Source organism: Pteropus vampyrus, unplaced genomic scaffold (assembly GCF_000151845.1).
Source record: "Pteropus vampyrus isolate Shadow unplaced genomic scaffold, Pvam_2.0 Scaffold51, whole genome shotgun sequence".
In the NCBI taxonomy this organism is placed as follows: domain Eukaryota; kingdom Metazoa; phylum Chordata; class Mammalia; order Chiroptera; family Pteropodidae; genus Pteropus; species Pteropus vampyrus.
In genome coordinates, this window is record NW_011888832.1 from 532050 (window position 1) to 554466 (window position 22417).

The 22417-nt window shown below is 39.0% G+C and overlaps 2 protein-coding genes across 17 annotated transcripts in view; one reads left to right on the top strand and one right to left on the bottom strand.

Annotated features, from left to right (window-relative positions):
- Positions 1-346, bottom strand: part of RSPRY1 (ring finger and SPRY domain containing 1) — a 40563-nt gene extending 40217 nt beyond the window's left edge. Inside the window, exon 1 of the mRNA XM_011360121.2 lies at positions 171-346. The gene's annotated coding sequence lies outside the window, so the exon portion shown is untranslated. The remainder of the gene's footprint in view (positions 1-170) is intronic.
- The window catches only part of FAM192A (family with sequence similarity 192 member A), a 30064-nt gene that overhangs the window by 678 nt on the left and 6969 nt on the right, over positions 1-22417 (top strand). For 4 of the 16 annotated variants that reach the window (XM_023530632.1, XM_023530631.1, XM_011360111.2 and 1 more), the window contains exons 2-6: positions 10393-10534; positions 11097-11195; positions 11603-11724; positions 15827-15960; positions 20227-20291. In XM_023530632.1, coding sequence (XP_023386400.1) covers positions 10408-10534; positions 11097-11195; positions 11603-11724; positions 15827-15960; positions 20227-20291 — 547 coding nt within the window. In that variant the 5' untranslated portion in view covers positions 10393-10407. The other 12 variants (XM_023530629.1, XM_011360110.1, XM_011360108.1 and 9 more) reach the window with 12 other exon arrangements.

Consider the following 22417-nt stretch of genomic DNA (forward strand, 5'->3'; position numbering starts at 1 on the left):
ACCCCTCCCGGGCCCCTTCCCGGAGCTTCCCCCGACCCCAGTCCCGTCTCCCAGCCGCAGACTCGGGCGGCTGTCCCCCGCCCTGACGGACGTCCCCGGCTCTCAGACTTCCCCCCACTCCGCGTCCCCCGGGTCTTCCCGGATCAGCGCGGCCGGGCTGCGGCACTGACTTTCTCCAGCTCCCGGGTCCACCCAAAAGAGGGGGCGGCGGCGGCGGCGGCGGCGCGACTCCTTTGTGACAGGTCCGAGAGAGCCGTAAAGATGGACGCGAGGCCACGGCACTGCCATTACGCGCGGGGCCCACCCCCGCTTCGCACAGCCGCGGCCCTCCCTCAGTCCCCTAGGAAACGCCCCTTCCTCGGTGGCAATCCCTCTCCTTGACAACCAATCACCTTGCGGGGTCTGTGTCACGTGACCGCCCGGCCCGGCCCGCCCTCTGGGAGCGAGCTGGCCAATCCCCTTGCTGAGGTGTGAATGGCCCAATCAAGTGTCTCCCGCCAGCTTTCTAGGCACCGGATTTCCATCGGACTCCTGGGGAGGAAGAACGGTGCGGATTGGGTTAGGCCGCCGGAAGCGGGGTGGAACTTTGTTGTGGCGGTGAGGAGCAGGAAGCCCTGAAGGGTCAAAAGAAATACAAAAGCAAAGGCTATTTTCTTTTCCTTTTTTTTTTTCCTTCCTTTTTTTTTTTTTCCCCCCCTAAAGAGCGATCGGCCTTTGCGGTGGCGGTTTGGGGTGGGCGCCACCGAGGAGCGAGGGTCTCGCCTCCAGTGCGCCGGTAGGTGAGTGCGGCCAGGGCTCTGGCCAGGCGGTGAGACCTAGGCTCCAGCTTCTTCGCTGAGGAGACCGGGGGGCTGTGTCTGATGTGAGGTTTAGGGCCAGGCCTGTTCTCAGTGTGCGCACTCGTCCAGTGTCTGAGTTGCCAGGGCCCGGGGCTTGCTGGGCCCAACCTGAGGGGGGCCGAGGGAGCCCGCAGAATGGCCTCCAGGTCGTGTGGGACAGGATCCCCGACCCTTTCGAGCGGAATTGGGACTTCGGGCTTCTTGCAGGCTCTCCTCCACCTTTTCTGCTAGGTGGGGCCATCGAGGCTCCAAGTGAGGAGCGGGCCCTTTTCCAGAGCTCTGGGAACGGCTCCAGGCTCCTCAGGAGATGTGGGGATGCCTGGTTGGAAATGGTTGAATCACAGCATGTAAGTAAGTGTAAGATGGGAAACATATTTACTATATTCCGTGTACCAGCTGCCATAGCGTGCTCGTTTTGTAGAATACTTAGGAAACTAAGACCAAGAGTTGAAGCATTCGTTTGAGAGTTGGTGGCCCGTGTGAGTATCGATCTGCACGGGGGGCGGGGGTGGGGAAAGGAGGAGACCTGTTCGTTCTCAGCAGTTCTTAAACTAGTAGAAAACAAGATCTTCTGCAGCCCTTTTAAAATGCAGATTCTCGGACCCCACTCCCGGATAGTCTGACTGAGTAGGTCTGGAGTGGGACCCAGGAAGCCAAATGTGGGCCTGGTGGTCAGAATTCCCAGTGACATCTTGGGTACCAGCTGTGAGGTAAGATTTGTTGATTCTTTAGTTGTTTGGTTTATTGATGTGTTAAGAGGGACCCCATAAATAGTTTGGTGGGCACTACTTCTGAAATCCTTGAATCTCTGTAGACTCCTCTTTGAAACGAGGAATTGAGCTGAGTTAAAATCTGCTTTTATAGTCTTTCAAATAGAGCTTGAGATGAGCTGTTAACAATTTGTAAGGGTCTGAAAACAGAGGCTGCCCAAGTATCTTTCCCAGCTGAAGTCTTGGTGTGGGTGCCTTTTACACAAATGGGGCAATTCTTCATGGTTCTAAGAAAGGAAGAATTATGTCAAGACCGTCTACCTGGTTAGCAGCCTTTCCTTTCACCTTCTAAGAATCTTGATGTTTGGTTAGAGTCAAGCTGCTGCTTTAGAATTCGAAAACCATGTTTCTGGTAAATGAAATAATTTAAGCGCATGGTTCAGCTCAATCATTGAGGCAGCTAGCTACATCTTTTGAACATTCTTTGTCTTTCTTAAATATGATCTGTCTCACTCTAGAGGATGTTTGGTCTTTGGTTTTCTGCATTTTCACTATAATATATCCAACTATGGATTTGTTTTTGTTAGATTTGTTTGGTGTTTATTAGACTTGAATTTGTGGATTACTGTCTTCATTAGTTCTGTAAAATTCTCAGCCAGTTTATATTCCTATATCGCTTCTGCTCCATTGTTTATCTTCCTTTACTGATGTAACATAGACCTTTTTTTTTTTACTCTGTTCTCTTCCTCTCACTGTCTTTTTATTTTTCTGTACTACATTCTGGATAATTTCTTTTTCATTAATTCTCTCTTGTTATTTCGAGTGTATTATTAAACTCATCCATTGAAATCTTAAATTCAGTTATTGCATTTTTTAGTTCCTGAAGTTCTATTTAGTTCTTTTTCAGATGTGCTGTACCACTGTTTTACAGCTTCTTATTCTCTGCTATTAATTTTAAGGGTGGTTTTCATCTCTAAACATGGTAAGCATAGTTGTTTTAGAATCTGTGCTTTAAATCCACTATCTGAATTTCTTTTGGGTCTGTTTCTGTTGCTCATTATTCTTGCTGTTTTTCTTTCTAGTTCACCTTTACCTTGAGGATGTAGTTCTTTGGGGTACCAGATTCAGGAGAAGGAGGTGGTTATCAGACTCCCTTCACATCCTATGGGGGTCCTGGCGTTGACTTTTGTTTCTGTAGCTTTAGGAGGGCACAAACACAGCAGCTTTCAAGGTCAGAGTCACCCTCATTGTGAAGACAAGTTTGAGTATTGGGCTGAATTTCTCGTTTTCCCCTTTTCTTGGATTTTTGCTAAATTCTTTACTATCTTGTTAGCTTTTCTGTAAGAATTATTTAAAATTTTTCTTCCGTTTCTTTTTTATCATAGAGGGAGAGGATTGGTCTCAATTACTTAGTCCACTATTTCTGAGAATGAAAGAACCCTTTCATTCTGATTTTGGAATATGAAATTCATGATTTGAGGCAATCTTGAGTTGAAGGTTATTTTTCTTTGTATACCAAAAACTTCCACCATTTTTCACTGTGCAGCATAACAGACATTATCAAAATTAAGCTTCCTTGATGTTTTTTTCTAGTCCTTTCTTGAACTCCTCAGTGCTTCTAATTACTTACAGAATTTAACCTCATTCTACTTTTCTTTAAATTGCTCATGTGCCAACCTGTTACTGAATGCAAGTTCCTCACTTGCTAAAAAGTAGAGTGCCAGGTTAGTACCTAGCATTGTGCCTTGCACATAATATGTCCCTTGTAAAGATTTACTTCAAAAATATAACCAAATGAGTTAATTGGCCTTATGTTTGGTTTCTGTAATGCAAAGCCTTTATTTTATTTTTAAATTTGATCTTAGAGAGCAGAGTTATATAACCTGGGGGAGGGAGGGTACGATTTAGTGTGGGTTAGGTTCCAAAGCCAGCCCATATGGCAAAGTAGTGCATAATCACAGCTACCTTCAAAAATCTTTTAGGGAAGCACCATGTTGGATGTAGGTATACCAGCGCAGCAAAATTCCAGCATGGCCAGGTTTTCCTCCAGCTTTGGAACAGATGCTGTTTTTCTTCCTGTGAGCCCCAGATGAAGTAGTTGGTTTGCATTTAGAAGTCACAGTGTGTAACAAATAGAACTAATATTAGAATCATACATAGTGAGGGAAGTGTTTATATTCTGAGAGGCACACGTGAACGGGGGAACCAACATTTTAAGATCTTTCTTGTTTTCTTCCAGTGCATATAATGAATTCAAGGTAAATGCACATACGATGAGACTGTTCTTCTCTTATGGGAAGATAAATGGTATATATAGGTTTTTTTAAATAACTTTTTATTGTGTGCGTGTTTTTAGATGCCTAGACAACCAGAAGGTTACTTTAAATATGAATTAAATTGCTGTGATGTATACTCATTTTTAGGTTCTTTTAGTCTCCTTTGGTACTGAGGGATGTTAAATAAGTTTCATTGTTAGAAGATTGAGGATTACTTTGTCTAGTAATAAATGCTAGCAGACTGTTCTCTGTTAGTAGTTGTCATTTTCTGAAATTTTAAAATCTAGAGGAAATTGGTTTGAGCTAAATTGCCATGGCTTGGTAGAAGAGCCTTCTCTCCAGAAAGCAGTCCATTTGAAATATAGTTGAGTTTGCTAAGATGGAAGATTCCTCTTAGTTGCTGTCCTGCATTTTGAAATCCCGTGTGACTCGAACATGAGGGCAAAAATTTAGGAAGAACAATGCTTAACTATATTTACTGACAGAAGGAAAATGTATTGGCCTGTTATTCTTGCTACCTAAAGAGAAGCCTTAGAATATCCTAACACAGAGATCTGATTCCCCCTGGTGTATTTTTACACTTACAGTCTATCTAATGTTAGAATTAGGAGGGTATTGTGGCTACTGCTGTAAACACTTGAGTAGTCTGCCATCACAAAATTCAATTCCATGGAAACCAGATCTCATTAATTTGTATTATGGTACCAGCTAAGTGGAATTATTTATTTACTGTATTCCTTGTGCCGCACTCTGCATCCCTGTAACTGTTTCGTAGCTACCTAATTTGTGCTCTTTCATCTCTTCACCTTTTTCAGACTCACAGATACAGAGAACAAACTGGTGATTGCCAGAGGGCAGGGGGGTTGGAAGCCTGCGTGAAAAAGGAATAATTTTTTTTTTCAGCAATAGCAATTATTTTGGGGGCAGCAGTGTAAGTTGTGTATCTTAAAACTTGGATGGATGCTATGTAAGACACTGAGCCTATTTTGTCCCATCAACCTGGAAATTAAATACCACAGTCTCCAGTATGAGCACAGTAAGTGCAGTGTTTAACAGTCATGTTGGCTTGAAATATAAGAACTTTGTTTTTTGGCTGTCAAGCAAATGCGAAAACTGTGTTCTTTATCTCTATCAGTTTGAAACTTTTAAGTTTGGACAAAGTGATTTTGGTATGGTTTTAGTTTTCTATTCTCTATTTGAATAACTTTAATCCTTTTGAAAATAATGTAATGTTTTGTTTGATAATTACTTAGGTCACCTTGAAGAAAAAAGCTATGATAGGAAAGTTGACAGTATTTATTTCTAAAATTAAACACAGTAAGGACAAAATAAGTATTCCCAATGTAATGTCTCTTTATTCCTACATGAATCTTTATAGTTAGATTCCCAGGCCCCTGCGCTTTTGTTTGTTTGTTTGTGTTTGTTTTTAATTATTCTAGCAAACAAAGGGGGAAAATAAGAGATTTGTGAAAATTTAGCTAGGCAGCAGGAATTAGAAATAAACACTTTTAACTTCTGGTTTTTCTATTTCCAGAGAGAGGTAAACGAGTTGCAGATACTTACCACTCCCTACTGCAGAGCAAACAGCCAATGCACATTGGACTCTTTAAAGAAAAATGCTTTGTGTAGGGTGAACTTATTACTTGGTGTAAGAGAACATTTTAGTCAGTCGAAATTAAAGGAGAGTAGCAAGAGTTATTCTTGAAAAAGACATTAATTCTATAATATAGTGAAGTGATTTAATTTTTGGTCTTTTGTTTCCTCCTGCACAAATTATATGGTGCTTGAATAGAATTCCCCATGGGACATAGAAACCTCAGCAAATTCATATTTAATGTCTACCATTCTCTATAACTTAGATCAGACAATAGCCGGGCATATTCATGTGGGATCATTCCTCCCTGCTTAAGTTCTTAAAATCCTCTTCATGGTTGGTTTATTCAATAAGTATTTATTATATACGTAATGTTTGCCAGACACTGTGCTAATAAGCACTGTGGATACAGAGAGCCGTTGGAGCTGTCAGAAATGATAAAATACAGTGGATGAGTGCTATAGTAGAGTTATAAATGGCTGTGGTAGGGGCTAGAGTAGGAACAAGGAGTCGAGTGGAATGGTATTGTAGTAGTCCATGCAAGATGAGGTCTGAAAAGAAAGAGGTTAGAAAGAAAAGGACTCTTCTCGTAAAAAAAAAAAAAAAAGAAAAAAGAAAAAAAGAAAGAAAGAAAGAAAAAGAAAACAAAGAAAGGTGAGGTGGATTAAAAAGAGGTCAGTATGAGATAGAAACAACAGAACTTGGTGACTGGAGGAATATAAGGGAATGAGAAAAAGGAGCCTGGGTATATGTCCAGGTTTTCACCCTGGGAAACTGGACTGATCCACATTCATGCCCTTCGTTACTGCTTCTTACGTGTACTGTTCACCTTGTTAATTCATTGTATATGCTATTATCCAGTATTAACTAATTCAAGAGTACTAACTCTTAAAGTTTATTTCCTTTATGCACCCCGTAGAATTTGGCACAGTGCTGGACAGAGTTCAGCATTTAGCATAGTATTGAGTTTATTTAAATTGAACTACTAATAAAGTAAAGCAGTAAAATAAAGAAGCACACTAAAGGAAAAATACAGAATCAAATTACATATACATGTCAGTTTTACCTAATTTCTCTCAGTTGGATGTGATCCCTTTCCCACGTCAAATGTCATGACTGTTTATGCTGCTGGTTTATATCTTCCCCACTCCTGGAGGGCAGACAGTATTTCTCTCATTCCTACAGTGTCCAGAGCTTAGCGTAGTGCTTTGCAGTAATGACAAGCCTTTCAAAGTATTTTTAAGCATGTGCCAAACACTGTACAAAGTGCTGTACATGAATTACCTTGTTTATCTTTACAAAAAATTTATGTTGTGCAGTACTATTTTAATCCCCATTGGTGAGTGCAGTCTGTGGATGAGGAAACCAAGGCTCAGAGGAGTTAAGTGACTTGCCCACGGTCATACAACTGGTAAGTGACAGAACCAGGTTTTGAACTGGGGTCTCTTGATTTCAGTCTTCTATACTTTTTTTTTTTTTTATTATCGTCTGTACTCCCTCTTGGTAAGAAGACTGCAACAGAAGGTACTGGTTATATATTGGTTTAATTAGATGAGGTTGTAGTAAAAGATGTCTGAAATTAAGCGTGCTTCTTGGCAGCATTTATCGACAGTGAAGTTTTGAAGACTGAAAAGACCTGCATATTTCTGGAAAAAGATATTCTGCATATTATCCAGAATATTCAAGAGTATGGCCACTTGTTTGTGAACATTTTCTGCCTCTACCTTTGACCTCTCCTAACATAGAAAGATGACCAAATTAATTAGCCAGAGAGCCACGGTAGGCACTTGAAGTCTAGGAGAGAGCAACAATTGAAATGCCGGGCAATGAGGACCTACAGAAGAAAGAGATGGATAGAGCAGCCTGTGTTTTAGTCTTGTCCCTAAACTCACAGAAGTTCATTATAATTAGGTATGACCGTCTAGCTTTATTTTAGAATCAAAAGATTGTCAGGATTATAATATTAGCTTTAAAGAGCAGACTTATAAGTGTTCATTAGCTTTGATTATGTGACTTTTTTCAGGAAACCAGCCCGTTGAGAGCTGAGAAGTAGAGTTTCTCTATCAAATTCTAAAGCCATTGCCTTTAAATTTCCTTCTTTAAAATGGGCTGCTGCTTTATTCTCATTTTCATTAACCAACTGCGATTCCTGGTCTTGTCTCTGTGTGCGAAAGATGGATGGGTAATCACACAGACTCACTCTTTGGGTAGACGTTGAATGCCAACACTTAAGAGAAAAAGATTGACGAAAAAGAGAGGAAGAATTTCTTAGAATCCCATCAGTTAGTGTTTTCCCAAAAGTGATTGATAAATGTTGGGAAGATCCTTATTTTTCTCTAGTGTCTATTTCAGATTCAAGCCCTTATTTACATGTATCCTGAGTTTCAGGGATCTTTCTTAAAGTTAAATGAAAACAGGTTCTTCTTGTTCCAAAACCTCAACAGACCATGACAATTAAAATAAATGGTTTTCCTTTCTTAATTTTGAGTTATAAGAATAAATCTTTAGTTTCTGAATTTTTATTTAGAAGGAAGCATGTCAGATTCTAGGTTTTATTTAGGCCTTTTAGAATATGGTTTTCGGTATCAATATAATTTTCATTTTTTAAATGTATAATGAGAGTGAAGAGATGCATTTAATAGAATGCCAGTGGCATTGCCGTATCCCAGTATTTATTCCCCAGGTTTAAATCATATGCAATCTGATAAATTCACTGCTTTGAGACACTATTATTTTTCTCCATTTTTATAAGATTAAAGGAACTAGGGATGTTTGGCGCAGAAAAGACAAATTAGGAAGAACACGGGAGTTGTCTTCAAACAGCTGAAACAATATCATGTTGAAAAAGGATTTGGCTCCTTTTGTGTAGTCCCAGTGGATTGAACGTATGTGTGGAATTTATAGGGAGACAGATTTCAGTTTAGTTTAAGGAAGAACTCTCCGACCAGTAGATGTGCTCAGAGTCCACTGGCTGAGAGGGAGTGTGGTGGTCCATCTTGAAGTTTTAAAATACGGATTGGATGAAAATCTCCAGATGCCAGATGGGGAATCGTATTAGGTGGGCTATAAGGACCTGACCCACTGAATTATTTATCAGGAAACAAGGGTGATTGGGAGACACCAGACTGCCACCAATACAGGGCAAGAAATGAGAGATAGAGCTAAAAGAGGGGGAGAAATCGAGGGTCCAGTATGCCTCTTCCATTTATTAGAGCCCTACATAGTTGACATTTTCTATGCTAGGGACATCTAAGAAAATGTTGGTACTTGTTTCATAAGGGGTCATTCTGTAGAACTTGAGGAATGTTTGGCATGAGCACAGAGACTGAAAAGTTCTGCCTCTGTCGTAGGCTTCTGGCGGGAGACGCTGAGTTAGGCTAAGTCAGAAGTATCCAGGTTGTGAGCTTTAGGTAGGAGCAACAGCTTCCGTCAGTTGGTTTGGTTTTCTTGTAAATTTCAAAATTCTCCTCTTGTTATATTGAACTAAACTTCAGCAACAGTAGGGCTTAGGCTGAGACTATTCTCTTGTTCTGAATGTTTGCATTTATTTTCTCAGCTTCCATTTCATCGTTATTGAAGAAAAATGTTACATGAACATTCAGCACTGGAATTTGATGTAGGAAGAAAGCTGAAATTGACACGTCCTTCTTTTTAACCAGGATCCCTGGTTTCTGGAGAGGGGTATGGTGAAGTGGACAAGAGTACGAATTTTTGATGTCAGGCCTGGATTTGATTCTCAGCTCTACCATTCACCAACCTTATCACCTTAGACAAGTGACCTAACTTCTCTGGGCCTCAATGTCTTCATCTGTAAAGAGATAATATTTCCCATAGGGTCAGTGTGAGTGTAAAGGAGGTAATAAAACATAAAAAGTATTCAGTGCATGGTAAGGATTCAGTAAATGGTTCGTACTTTATTTCTGTGCTAGCAGTAGAGACTTATCGTTGTTATTAGGCGTCGTCTTGAAACGAACATGGAATTGATGTGCCAGTAGTGCTGAATATGTGCTTCTTCGTTAGGATGTAATTCTGTGAATACCACAACATGTCTGAGAGACAATTTCACAATTCTTCAAAAGGAAAAGCACCAGCAAAGAAAAGCAGAAAAGTTTATCTTAAAAGGAGTAATGCACACTCCTCTGTCTTTATTTCCTTCGCCCCTCCTTTCTGGAGAGGTTCAGGTGAAGTTATAGATTGAGATTTGGGAGTCTTCTGCATCAAGATACACATAAAGTGGTCGAGGTCATTGTGGGAGTGAGGAAAGAGGAGGATCGAAGATAGAATCTCAAGTGGCACAGACAACGGAGTTTACAGGGAGGGAGATCAGGAAGGAGACGGGGAGTCAGTTAAGTTTAGTGCAGAGTACATTGAACCTGAAGCTGGGAAATCTGAGTTCTTCTAGTTTCCTTTTTTCCATTCATGGTTTGTGTGCCATAGGCTTATCACTTCGCTGCTGTGCCGACCAGGCTTGATCTCTAAGTCTCCCTAAGTACCTGAGTTTCTCCACTCTGGATCTACTGGGAAACAAGAACAGGCGAATTGAGATAGTATAATATCCTTGAAACAGGAATTTCAAGAACGAACAATACTAGATGTTACAGAATTAAAGGAGGATGAGAACTGGGAAAAAGATAGGGTGCCCAAGAGGCCAATATGTCCCTAGATTAGAGGGGCAGAGAAGTATCTGCAAAGTAAGATTATTGTAGAACAGCATGTAATGAGAATTATTCAAGTCCTCCCACTGACTGTAGACAACATATTGTTAATAAAACTACTTGATACAGTAGGAAAAATGTAATCATATGCTTTCGTCAACAATCAATGCATTGAAGTACTTGAAGATTTCTTCAATTCAAGGTCATAGGGAATTTTGAGGTAGTCCACTGCTGGGTGAGACAAAGCTGAATTTTCTTGTTTCTCTTTAGAATCTGAATTGCATTTCTCACTTGAAATGTTTTGTTTGTTTTCTGTAGACTGATTGTTCCATTATGGATGGAGGGGATGATGGCAACCTTGTTATCAAAAAGAGGTTTGTGTCAGAGGCAGAACTAGATGAGCGGCGCAAAAGGAGGCAAGAGGAATGGGAGAAAGTTCGAAAACCCGAAGACCCGGAAGGTACATGGGCTTATAGCTTGGCATTCAGCGTCATGATCTCAGTCCTCACACTGACCCTGCAAGTAGGTAACGCTGTCCTCGCTTTAGAGTAGACGACCACGCCTCGGACGGGTGAAGGAACCCTGTGTTAGGCCTCCACAGCTGGGAGCAGAACCAGGATACTCCTACTTACCCTTGACCTTTCCACTCTACCACACTATCTTCCAGGAGATCCTGCTAGTCTGTTTCATCTATATGGGTGTATCTGGGATCTGAACAACTGAGAATGCTGCTGCTCTGTAGGGTTTGGGCCGGCTCCTCATCTAGTTAACTGTCTCAGGCTATGGGCCCTGTTGACAGACAGCTGGCTTTGAGAACTGCTGGCCACTCTCTGAAGTCCAAAGGGAAGCTGTGGATTTTGTCCTATTTTTGTGTTATCCTTGCCCTCAGGATCATGCAGAGAGTGGACTTGATTTTTAAAATCTTTTGCGATTCCAAAATAATATGAAAGCGTTCTAAAGTGTGTATCTTTGTTCCCCTCCCCATCTCTCCTCCTTTTTCTCTCCCTTCCTTTTCCTTTCAGAATGTCCAGAGGAGGTTTATGACCCTCGGTCTCTATATGAAAGGCTGCAGGAACAGAAAGACAGGAAGCAGCAGGAGTACGAGGAGCAGTTCAAATTCAGTAAGCTTCAGAAAACACAGAATCCAAGGGACTCCGCGGGGTCTTTTTGATGCACGTTGGCCTCATGCAACACTTTTTCTAACTAGCCATGGAATTGTCTTGATTATCTTAGTCTCTAAATGCTCATTAGGTGGAAAAGAGACAAACTTCTGCCTGTTAGCCACGTTGAACATTTTTGTTTAGAGCTCAAGATACCCATTTTAATTCTATGCTAATATCTAGTAATGGGAGAAATGCCTTGATTTTATGCCATGTTATCTATTCGAAAGCCACGTTATTTACAAATTCTTTCTTCTAATCCCCCGAAGGATCTGTTGTTTATTAAAAAAAAAGAAAAAGGAAAAATCTTATTTGACTATATTTTCCCTTTAGCCTGCTAAGTGTTCCTTGTTTAATTATTTCCTCAGAAAACATGGTAAGAGGCTTAGATGAAGATGAGACCAACTTCCTTGACGAGGTTTCTCGGCAGCAGGAATTAATAGAAAAGCAGCGAAGAGAGGAAGAACTGAAAGAACTGAAGGAATACAGAATATCCTTTGTACTTTGAGAGAAGTCTGTAAGGTGTCAGTTTTCCCATCAATGTCTACGGATTTAGTTTTTTCATAAATAGAATGAAGATCTGCTTGGTGAACTCTTGAGTTTCCTTTCAACGATGATATTTTCATGACTTCATAACTGGCAGTGATTTATGGAGTTCTCTTGCATGTAAGAGTCTCTTGCAATCAAAAGTCCAGATCCTGAAGGATTAACTAAAGGCCTAAATCCTAATAGTCAGTACCAGGATATTCTTGCCTCGTAGGATTAGACTCTGAAACAGATTGGCAATAAACCTCATCCAGGGGAGAAATTAGCTTCTGAGTTTTAAAAGAAAATGTTAAACTACTCTCCTGGGTCCTCAGTAACCTTCCCTACAAGTACAGCCAGGTCTGCGCCCATGGAGGGGTAGAGAAAACAACAAAAATGACTGTTTTGGCTTAGTAGTGCCTTTTTGACAGCCACTTGAATGTTCTGATAGGCATCCCAAACGTAACTTGGCTAAATCAAAATTCTCAGTTCCATGCCTCAGCACCCCCACCCTCATCACACTGCCCCCCCAATCTTTTTTTTTTTTTCCCAATTTCAGTAAGGATACTTTTGTACTGCAGGTGACTAGGCTAAAAATTACCTCCAAAATGTACTCCCAATCTGTGCATTTCTGCTGTCTCTGCTGCCATTGCAGTAGCTGGAATACTACAACCGTCTAATTAGTCTCTGCTTATACTCTTGTCCCCAAGAATCCCTTCTCCAAGCAACAGTCAAAGGGAACTTTCAAAAACGTACATAGAATCGTGTCACTTTCCTGTTGGAAACACTAGTGGCTTCCTGTTGCATTTTAACGTAAATCTATATTCTTTATCCGGCCCTACAGGGCTCCGCATTATTTAGGCCAACCCACCTCCCTGTCGCATCTTGAACTTAGTCTTCCTATTAGTGGCCGTACCGCAGCCTACTGGCCTTTTTTATGTTCCTCTCTCACCGAGCTTTGTGATTCCATCTCAAGGCCTTTGTATTTCTTTTCTCCCTGTCCTGGAATGCTCTGCCCTCAGATTTTACAAGGCTGGCATTTCATGGCTGGCATTTCATGGTCCCAGTTCACTTCTCCCTTCCTCATAGAGACTTTCACTAAGCTCCCCATCTAAAGTTGAACCCACTCTAATCACTACGTCAGTTTCAAATAGTACTTGTCACTGCCGGAGGAATCTTAATTTATTTGCTTTTTACTGGTGCGTTTGCCCCTTTACTGCTGGAATGTAAAGTAAGCACAAGAACAAGGGCTTGGTCTCCGCTGATTTCCCAGTCCCTGGCATATAGTGGGTTCTCAGTGTATACGTGAATAACTTAATGAATGACTCATAGGAAAGATTAAGGCCACCTTAGTTCTTTTTTCTCCTATGAGAAATCTTATTTGAATGTTTCAAATTTCTATGTTGAATAACCTTACTAGCGCGATTGAACAGGCTTCACCTCTAAGATTGATAAGACACTGCATGTATGTGTGAGTTGGTATTTTTTTGCAGGGTGTGTGCAGTAGCTTCCATTAAAGAGTTATACGGGAGACGGTGTGTGTAGATTCCCAGAGATTAGGTTTACATCAAGGTGACAGACACTGATTGAGATAAGGTGGCAGCACGGTGCTATAAAACCTGCTCTGCACTGGTGGCGAAAGACCTGGCTTCAGTCCCAGTTCTCCTAGTAGAACTCTGGTGTAACGTCAAGATAGGAGTTGATGGAAAGGCACACGTCAGTTCCAGCTGATTCTTCTGAAGCTCCCCTCTCCCACTCCCTTCCTTGCTGACCTCAGAATAATATTATGCATTGATGTTTGCAGAATGGGCAGATATATGTATTGAATTGTTTCAGGCACCAGACTTTTTCCTCTAAGGAAATACATTGATTAAAACTTATCCCTTGAATTGTCCTACTTTATATGCGTAATTTGGCAGGCTAGCAAATAAGACAGAGTGTGTGTCCCAAAGCAGCATTCTGGAAAGCAGTGTTGGTATGGTATGAGTGGGAAAGGCCCTTCGGTTTTCAATTCAAAGGGAAGAATGAACAGGGAGGCAGTGAGACAAAAGAAACTTTTCTGTCCTGGTGATATTACAGTACAACATGGAAGAGGCCCCAGGGGTATTGGCTTTCACTGGAAACTTGGAAAGTTCTGACTGTTTAGAAAAACTGAAGAAAAGCAAGCCTTCCAGACCACTGATGTTTAATGCACTAATCCCAGCCATGTGTGTTGCCAGAGACACGTTGAGATAGGAATTGAAGGATTAGACATTTGTTTTTGGAAGCTCTAAGCCAGGGGCTGGTTCTTAGCTTTGCTTGATTGTTATAATATGATTTATTTTATAATGTGATTGATACTCGTGAATACAAATAAGCAGTGGTTTGTGCCATATAAACAACAACAGAACTGTTATTTCCTTCAGGTTAACCAGCATTTAGCAAAATTATGTGTATTAAAAACTGTGATTTTTAAAAGTGCTTCATTTAATGAATTCCTTGAGATTTTTAAGGTGTGTTTATTTAAAGCATTGTAGGGGGAGAGGGACTTCAGGGGAAAAATTGCTTATGCTTTGGGTATAGATCAAAAATAATATTATTACCACCTCCTTCCATCTTCTCCCTTAAAAGCTTGAACGCTTTTCATCTAAATTAAAAGAGTAAAAAATTAAGTGTTGGTTTTTGTCTGTGTCCTGGTCTTATGAACAAGTGTGTGCTTTCGTGTTATTTCCTTTTTAAATTTTTTTCGATATTTAATATTAAGAATTTTCTTTGAGCGTTTTTGTCCCTTTTGCAGGTAAAAATCAGCACGCTCATGGTTTTGGCATTCTGTATTAGATAAAATTGTTTCTTTGATTTTTATTCTTAGAAAAGTGAACATTTAGTATTTATGTTTCTACAATGACCTTAAAAACATTAAATTGACGAAACGGGAATAGTGTGAGCATTGAGTAATCCCCACTGAACATCACAAATATTTAGGGTAACTAGTGTCCGTAAGAGCTCTGGTCTCAGCTGGTTGCTGAAGAGCGATCAGAATTAGAATTTCTTTATTTCTGGTACCCAGTTTTCTCCAATGTTTAAAGACAAATAAATAGCTCAGACTATATACCCCCACCCCCAGCTCTTTATGTGCTTGATTTGGCAGGGTTGATAATACGTGCCTCTTAGATATCTTGAGCACTAGATGTCACTATTGTTCCAATAAGGTACTACTGCATCTTAACTAAGGAATTGCATGCACCATGTTAGAGTACTTACCTATTGCATAATAGGTTGGAAGAGAGAAAATGAAAAGGAAGGTGGGGAAGAGGCTGGTGGAGAGAACAAAAGAAAGTGACAAACCTTGAAAGCCTGACATTGACATCAAGCATGAAAAAAGTGCTATCACAAGTGAATATTATGCCTTTAAAAACAACTTTTCAGTTCTTGTGCTATGTTACATACGCACAAGGGATTCTCATTAAAATCACCTTGAGAAGTTAAAACAGGTTCCTAGGCCTCTGGTGGTCCGCATTTAATAGGTTTGGGACAGGGGAGAGACTCTGTTTTTTATTGAGCCTTAAGTGATTTGGATGTTGCCCTGTATCAGCATAATAGGAGTTAGTCCTTGTCCTGTCTAAGACTTAATGTCATTAATAGTCATAGGACATTCTGCAAAATTTGATTTTACCCTTAAGGAGGAAACAAACATTTTCTGTTTTTAAAGAAGCCACATTTTTTTCTGTTGCATTTATATTGCTTAAGATTTTTGTTTTTCCCAGCAAGCGTGGTATCGACTATGTCTTTGGTAAATAGCAGGTTTTCTGGCTGTACTCAGATTTTCATTGAGAATCTGAGGGAAAAGTTTTGTATTTTGTGCTTGATTTGCCATCTTCCTCTCTAGCCACCTTCAATTTCTCTTTAAATCAACTGGATTTGACTGGCGGAATAAAGAGGGAAGTGCTTTTTTTTTTTATAAGTAGGTTAAACAATGCTCGACAAATCTGAAGTGCTAGTGGATTATATTTGTGTTCCTTCTCTTGATTTACCATTGTTCCACCATATCTCTTCTTTTTGCTTAGTTTGACCCTTAACCTTTAACTCACAGTAATCTCAACAAGGTTGGAATTTCTCCAGAAAACAAGAAAGAAGTGGAGAAGAAAGTGGCTGTGAAACCCATAGAAACCAAGAATAAGTTCTCCCAGGCAAAGCTGTTGGCAGGAGCTGTGAAGCATAAGAGGTGAGCCAGCACTTGGACAAGTTAAATCTCCCTCTGACCGTGTGCTCTGAAATGTCACTTGTCATGGTATCCAGAGCAAAAGGTTACCTAAGCATAAGTCTCAGTGAAGTCCCTTTGGTAGCCTGACCTCTCTCCCCTTTCAGATTTGCTATCTTCCTATAGCCTTTGATCCTTATCTCTCTGATTGTTCATTCAGCATCATAAATAGCTACTCTTCATTTGGTACCTGATATGTGCCAGGCATTGTGTTAAGTGCTTTTAATGCATAATCTCATTTATTCCTCCCAACAAGTCTATGAAATACAAGTTATTATTATCAGATGAGGAGACGGAGAATTTGAGAAGATGAGAACATTTTTCCAAAGCCACAAAATAATGAGGTGGAGTTCAACATTTGAGCATTTATGTTTCTCGGCAAACGACTTAGCAAGTTCTGTGAAAGGATTTGTATATAGAGGAGGAAACACATAACTCGTCCTAAAGAGGGTTTGTGTGGTCATGATGGAGAAGTTAGGGAAGGTGTTAGAAAGGAAATACTGATTTGGGTAGGATGACTAGGGCTTAGACAGATGGGAGAGGAAAAGGTTCCAGGCAGGAGGAGCAGCTGCCGCAAAGGTATTGTGTCCTGTAAGGACATGGCAACTGCGACAGGGTTATGGGCCTGACAGGGCTCTGCTCGATTGATGTGGGGGCAGCAACACTACCTAGAGGTTTTGATAAGTTCTTCCTTATTTTTGCTCCTCTCCAAATCCTGAAATGGCACCAAAGTGATTAAATCTGGTCCTTTCCATTTGACTAGCCATACTATACACAAAATGATGTAAACTTTAAGTGCAGTCTATTAAGGAAATCAATGTGATAGGCCGTCAACCAGCCACATGCTGTGAAGGGAGTGTACTGATGCAGTCTTGTGGTTTGGCACACCGTCCATCTGTTGCAGCTGTTCTAGGAACATTACTTACATGTAAAACGTCGTCATGGTATGCACAGCAGCAGAGGGGAGGAGGACTAGTAGCCTGTGAAGAGCCACTTAACCACAGCTGTGAATTGTTCCTTTCAAGTTTTCACATAATCTTTCATGCCTGGCCCATTATCTTTCAAGATTTGGACCTGGGTCAGTTTTACTGGACAGTGCCAAGAAAGGGCACTCTAGGTGGATAGTAAGTTATTTCTCAGCGGTGTCTTGCTGCTAGCAGAATGGTTCATTACTATCTCCCTACAGTCCTCGGCACTTTTCAAAAAGCCATATTTGGTGACATGCATATAACCAACCCCTTTTTAGGTTTTGAAACTACAGTCTTTATTGTTGTTTTGTGTAGCAAGCTGATAGATTAGTCTCCTGGGGTAGGAGTTCTAATGTATCCAGACTGTGTTGATTAGAACCACTTCAGAGTTTGTTAATGGGGCTTCCAGGCCTCACACAAATTCTGGTTCGGTAAGTTTGGAGTGAGGTCTGGGAGTCTAAATCTGGTTAACATCCCTCCCCACATATAGTTACAATTTTTCTTTTTTTTTTTTTTTTTGGTGATGAGAACTTCAAACTCTACTCTCTTAGCAACTTGCAAATATATTGACATGCAAATATTGACCATAGTCACCATACTGTACATCCCAAGACTTATTTATTTTATAAATGGAAGTTTGTACCTTTTGAAGGTGGTCAATTTTAAGAGAGTCAGGTATATCAATATTTTCTTTTATGGTAAAAGCATTTTATATTTTGTTCAAGAAATACTTCCTACACTGAGGTCATAAAATAGTTTTTCTTCTGAAAGTTTTAGAGTTTTATCTTTCACATCTTAGCCTTTAATCTGTCTAGAATTGATTTTTGTGAAGAGTATGAAGAAGGGATCCCATTTCAGTTTTTTTCTTCAAATTAAAGGCCAGTTTTCTAGCAATATTTACTGTTTTCCTTAGTTATCTTCAATGTCACCTCTGTCTTTTAACAAGTTTCCATACATATATGGGTTTGTTTGGGGGTTCTCTTTTTCTGTTCCTTGGATCTGTTGGAACAGTACCACTCTGTGTAATTATTGTAGCTTTATAATAAATCTTGGTATCTGGTAGGGCAAGTCCCCTTACATTCTTCTCAGGATTATCATGTCTATTTTGGGCCACTTTGTTCTTCATTTTAGATTTAGTTTAAGTTCTTAAAAAATCTCTTACTGGGATTTTTACTGGAATATTATTAAATTCTTGATAAATCTATGGAGAAAACAGATCTTTATGGATTTGAGTCTTTCTAGCCCTGCCATAGATCTACATTTATTGGTATTGTCATTCTGTAAAGTCTTACGGTTGTTTTTCACAAAAAGTTACATCTTTTGTTAAATTTATTTTTAAGTTTTATATTTTTTTGGTGCTGTTATGTAAAAGTGCAATCAATGGAAACTCTACATCCAGCCTCCCAGCTCTTATTAACTTTAATAATAATTCTCTAGTAACTCTTATTAACTTCAATAATTTGTCAGTGGATTCTTTTGAAATTTCTATGTGGAGAGTTACCATCTATAAATAATGACAGTTTTATTCTCTTATACCTTTTAATTCCTTTTTCTTATCTTACTGCATTGGCTAGACCAGTAAAATGTTAGATAGAAACAGTTCCTGTGCACATTCTTGTTTTATCTCTAATTTTAAACAGAACATGTATATAACTTTTTTGCTAAGGATGTATTTATCATTTCTTTTTTTCAGGTATCCTTTAGAAGGTTAAGGAAGTTCTGTTTCTAGTTTGCTAAAGATTTTTGTAGCCATGAACTGTTAAATTTTGTCTGTTTGTTTTTCTGCTTTTGAATTGATCTTTTTTTCCTTTACTCTGTTACAGTAAAAAATTAAACTTATAGATTTTTCTAATGTGATATCTCTGTGAGTAACCCAGCTTGGCAGTAATACATCATTTTTTTTCAACTCTGGTTTGCTTTGCTAATATTTTTATATCAGTTGTTGAATCTATGTTTTTGAGTGATACTGGCCTGTATTGTTTTCCTCAGTTTATCTGATTTTGGCATGAAGATTAAAACTAGCTTCATAGAATGATGTAAAAAGTGTTCCCTTTTTTTTTCTGTTGTCTGGAGGAATTTGTGTAAGATATAGTGTTCTGTTTTGTAAAAGTTTGAAATAACTCCTATAAAGTCATTTTGGTCACTCTTTTTTTAAAATTTCTGATTATAGGACTAAGTTTATCCATATCTTTTTAAGTCAGTTTTATTTGGTTGTATTTTCTGGGAATTCGTCCATTTTGTCTTATTTCTAATGCATTAGCTAAAGTCGTTAGTATTTTTTTATTTTTCTTATTGCTGCTATATCTGTAATTGTCTCATTTCATCAAGTTTTTAGTTGTGTCTCATAATAGCTGATTTACAATTTAGTCTTTGATCTCTTTTTACTGGTAGGTTTGGATTTAGGATTTTTGATGTTTTTACTATCTTAACGTTTGTCTTTTTACTTAAAATTTTTTTCTTTTTGCTTTTAAAAATATTAAGATTAAAAAATATTTTTCTTTTTACTAATTTGGATTTATGTAGTCTATTTTTACTCTTTTGGTGGCTAACCTTGCAATTTACAAGGCACACTTAGCAAAACCTAAAGTAAATAGGTATCTTACTTTCCTACAAAATTATACGTGGTCCTTAGAACTTTTAGCCACAGTCACCCTCTTCATTTTATACATGCTAGTACTGCCTAGGACTTCAGTATGGTCATGTTTAACACCATAAATTAGATGTTATTTTTTTATGCAGACAACATTCGTTTAGCTTTATATTTGTATTAGCCAGTGTCTTTTTCACCATCTCTTTTTGGATTAAGGCCTTCGTTCTGGGATCGTTTCCTTCCTTGTTGAAGTACATGTTTATATGTTCTTTTAGTGAAGGTCTTTTGGGTGACTTTCAGAATCTCTAGCATGTCACTAACAATGTTTCTTTCAGTCTTTAATAACTAAGTTTTTGTCATTTATGAACATGTCTAAGTTGTCTCGAAATCCATCTGTGGTTCTAACCAAGATAAATGATAAGGACAACAAAGAATCTGAAGTTTAGGTTATGCTTGACATATAATGCTTTACCCCTTGAATTGGGCAGGGGGGGTTAAGTTGTTTTTGTAACAATATAACCGGAAGGAGACTTTGAAGTGAAAACTTTTCATTTCAGATCATTCCATCTCCTTGAGGCTAAGACCCATATAAATGGTTATGGAGCTTCTCATTCCCAAAACTTTGATCCCCAAGGTTGGACGTAGCTCATATCACCATGTTTTCTGTTACAGCTCAGAGAGTGGCAACAGTGTGAAAAGGCTGAAATCGGACCCTGACCCAGAAGACAAGAATCAAGGTAGGTGGCAGCTTTCACTTCGTTCTTTACTCATAAGGCACATGACCACAGTAAAGGGCTGGAATGCATTGTACCTATGAATGGATGCATTTATCTTTAAGCAAGCCTACCTAAACTTACTGTACCAAACTGTTTTGTACCAGGCAAGATTTAATACCCAAGAATGTGTCAGCTGCCCTGCAGAGTCATAATATGTTAGAAACCAGTGGAACTGATAAATGACCAGTGTGCTCCCTAGGAGTGCTTACAAAGCCAAAGCCCTGGTCATATCACTTCTGCTCACAAAGAGATTTTTTTCTGTCTCCCCTAATGTCAAGTTTCTTGGTTTCACCTGGCTTGCTACCAGTGAGAGGTCGAATACCTGGCTCCTGCTGATGGTTGGACTGGATTGAACCTAGAGGCTTAATACAGTTTCCAGGAGTACACTTTCTTTGGTGGTCACTTTTATGTGATCAAATCTGGCACTGTATTAAGTGGCACAGTTTTAAGTGAAGGTGAGTGTATTCAGGGGTCGGATCAGGAATTAGAAATTCAAGAGTGTTTTCGGATCTACCCCTAAATCCCTGTGGGATTGAGACTGAGCTAAACTCAATGGGTCATCTCTAAAACAGGGCTTACATGTGTTTCTCTTTCAAAAAAAAAGTAATGGACTTTAAAAATATGTAACTACTGAGCACTGGTAATGGTCAGCTGTTGCCTGATAACTTTTGGTGTAGAATCTACTTTTAAAAAGGACATTCAGTGTAGTCTCACTTCTGCCTATATATCTTCTTCCATCCAATTCTCTTTCCCAGAGGGGAACAGTACCATACATTTCGTATGTATCCATCTCGAGCTATTCTATGTATCTTCAAGCAATTAGAAATATATTCTTTAAAAAAAGTTTTATTATAGATGACTTAAAACATACTCAGACATTGAGATAATGATACAGTGAACCCTATCATGTAGCTTCAACAATTTTTGACACATACCCAATTTTATTTCATTTATGCCTCCCTAACTGTAGTATTTTGAGGCAAATCTCAGACATCAGATTGTTTCATACGTAATTCCCTAAAAAATAAGGGTTGTTTTGTTTGTTTTTAACATAATTGCAGTACCATTATCACACCTAAAATAATTATAATAATTTCTAAATATTATCAAATATCAAAGTAGTATTCATTTTCCCATAAAATTTTTTTGACAATTGTTTTTTTAAAAATCAGGTTCCAGTGAGAATCAGACATTGGCCATACGGCTTAAAAAATTATTGTGATATAATTCACATAGCATAAAATTCACTCTTTTAAAGGATACAATTCGGTATGAAATACACTTAGTAGGGTCACAAGGCTGTATATTCATTACCTCACTATCTAATTCCAAAACATTTTTATCACCTCAAAAAGAAACGCCATGCCTATGAGCAGTTACTCCCCATTCTTCCCTCTCCCCAGCTGCTACTAATCTAGATTAGTAAATTAGGCAACTACTAATCTACTCTCTATGGATTTGCCTTTTCTAGACATTTCACATAAATGAAATCATGCAATACATGGCCTTTTGTGTCTGGCTTTTTCACTTCACATGTTTTCAAAGTTCATCCGCATTGTAGCATGTATCAGTACTTTTCACAGCTGAATAATATTCCATTGTACGATATGCCACATTTTGTCCATTCAATAGTTGATGAACATTTGGGTTGTTTCTACTTTTTGGCTATTATGAATCATGCTGTTATGAATATTCACATACAAGTTTTTGTGTGAACCACTGTTTTCAGTACTCGGGTATATAGCTAGGAAAGGAGTTGCTGGGTAATATGGTAACTATGTTTAACTTTTTTGCGGAAATGCCAAATTGAATTCCAAATTGGCTGTACCATTTTTACATTCTACCAGCAATACGTGAGAGTTCCAGTTTCTTCACGATCTTTTCAATACTTTTTTTTTTAATTCACCTTTGTGAGTATGAAGTGATATTTCATTGTGGTTTTGGTTTGCATTTTCCTAATGACTAATGGTATTGGCATCATGTACTTATTGGCCATTTGCATATCTTCTTTGGAAAAATACTCAAATCCTGAGACTGTTTTTAAATTGGATTGTCTGTTGTTGAGTCGTAAGGGTTCTTTGTGTATT